A 2,088-nucleotide genomic window follows, 5' to 3' on the forward strand; every position below is an offset into this window, starting at 1 on the left:
GGGCAGGGGGACGCCGTGGGGCAGGACTCACTGTAGGGCACGCAGTCGTACTGCACCTCCAGGTACTTGTAGGTCCCCGGGCAGGGGTCAGGGAACGCGTCAGAGCCGGCCACCACCACGCACTGCGTCCGGTTGTTGCACCTGCGTGGGGACAGGAGATGTGCGACGCGGCGCTGGGGACACGGGGGACACGACACAGGACAGAGGTGGGGACTTGGGCCCAGGGGACATCTCACGTGGCCAAGGGATGTGGGGACACGGGGATGTGGGGGACATGGCAGATGTCCCTGGGGGGGGGACAGCCCGTGCCGTGGGGACATGGGGATGTCCCTGCGCCATCTCCATTGCGTCCCCGTGTCCCCACACCAGCCCGTGTCATTATGTCGTCCTCACGCTGTCCCCATGTCCCTGTACCACCCTGCATCAACCTGTGTCCCTGTGCCACCCAGTGTCCCTGTCGCTGCACTATCCTGTGTCCCTGTGCCACGCCGTGCTGTCCCCCGTCCCCATGCCACCCCCAAGTCCCCATGACGTCCCCAAGTCATCCCCATGTCCCCAGTCCCCATGCTGCCCCAAGGCCCTGTGTCACCCTGCACCTACCTGTGTCCCCATGGCCCCACGCCTCCCCCATGTCCCCTTACCACAGTGCTGTCCCGTGTCCCCATCCTCCTACACGTCCCCATGAGTCCACCATGTCCCCACACCTCCTACTTGTCCCTATATCTCCTACATGTCACCATGTTGCCAGGTCCCCAAGCCTCACCCGTATCCTCATGTCCCCACACCTCCTACGTGTCCCCATGTCTCCTACATGTCACCGTGTTGCCAGGTCCCCAAGCCTCACCCATATCCTCATGTCCCCACACCTCCTACACATCTCCGCACCTCCTCCATGTCCCATGTCCCCTATCCATCCATGTCCCCATGCCTCCTACCTGTCCCCAAGTCCCCATCCTCCTCCACGTCCCCAGGTCCCCTACACGTCCCCATGCCTCTTACCTGTCCCCATGTCCCCTACCTGTTCCCAAGTCCCCATCCTCCTACCTGTCCCCAAGTCCCCTACCTGTCCCTACGTCCCCACACCCCCTACATGTCCCCACGTCCACAGAGTGTCCCCCCTGCCCCACCTCTGGGCCATGATCTTGAAGGCGTCGGGCAGGTAGCACTGGACGTTCTCCATCTGGAAGGGGTCGGCGTCGCAGATCTTGTCGTCGGTGCGCCCGTAGTTGGCGTTTTCCACCATCACCACGTCGCTGCCCGGGCACCGCAGCTCGATGGGGTACCCCTCGCACGCCAGCTCCCGCCGCACCAGCCCGAAGGGCAGCCCGGCCCGGCTCAGCCCTGCAGGGGGCATGCCTGGGTCCCTGCACGCCCCATGGCCGCGCCAACGGCCCCCCCCACCCCACCGCTGTGCCCCGGGCGCCTGGGTCCCCCCTAGCTCAGACGCCTGGGGACCTGCACACCCCACGGTTGCGCCAATGGCCCCCCAGGTCCCCCCTAGCTCACACGTCTGGGGCCCTGCACACCCCACGCCCCCCTGCTGCATCAATGGCTGGCCCCCCCCCGAGGTCAGGGTGCCTGGGACCCCCCTAACTTGCACATCTGGGTCCCTCCTGCCCTGAATGCCTGGGTCCCCCAAGCACCTGGGTCCTCCCTGGCCTAGACACCTGAGTGCCCCAAGCTCCTGGGTCCCCCAAGCTTCAGGCTCCCCCCTGGCCTGGACACCTAGGTCCCCCCAGTCCTGGACACCTGAGTCCCCTTATGCCCTGGGTCCCCCCAGTCCTGGACACCTAGGTCCCCCGTTCTCCAGGACACCTGGGTCCCCTTATGACCTGGGTCCCCCCAGTCTTGGACACCTGGGTACCCCATTCTCCAGGACACCTGGGTCCCCTTGTGCCACGGGTCCCCCCCATCCCGGACACCTGGGTCCCCCCTGTTTCAGGGTCCCTCCCGCCTCAGACACCAAGGTCCCCCACTCTCCAGGATGCCTGCCCCCCACCCCTGGGAGAACATCTCCATGCACACGTTTGTGCAAGGCTTCTTCAGCCCACTGTGCACGGGGGGGGGGGGGGGGGGGGGCGGGGGCGC

The 2,088-nt window shown here is 66.5% G+C and overlaps 1 protein-coding gene across 1 annotated transcript in view; it reads right to left on the reverse strand.

Annotated features, from left to right (window-relative positions):
- LOC104835806 (latrophilin-1-like) overlaps positions 1–1,354 on the reverse strand; it is a gene marked incomplete at its 3' end in the record, with an annotated part of 19,714 nt that extends 18,360 nt beyond the window's left edge. The window contains exons 1-2 of the mRNA XM_010573979.1: positions 1,128–1,354; positions 32–141 (exon numbers count right to left, since the gene is read on the reverse strand). Of these exons, the coding sequence (XP_010572281.1) occupies positions 32–141; positions 1,128–1,354 (337 nt within the window). The remainder of the gene's footprint in view (positions 1–31; positions 142–1,127) is intronic.
- Between the last annotated feature and the right edge of the window lie 734 nt (positions 1,355–2,088).

Source organism: Haliaeetus leucocephalus, unplaced genomic scaffold (assembly GCF_000737465.1).
Source record: "Haliaeetus leucocephalus isolate CR32 unplaced genomic scaffold, Haliaeetus_leucocephalus-4.0 Scaffold403, whole genome shotgun sequence".
Taxonomy (NCBI): domain Eukaryota; kingdom Metazoa; phylum Chordata; class Aves; order Accipitriformes; family Accipitridae; genus Haliaeetus; species Haliaeetus leucocephalus.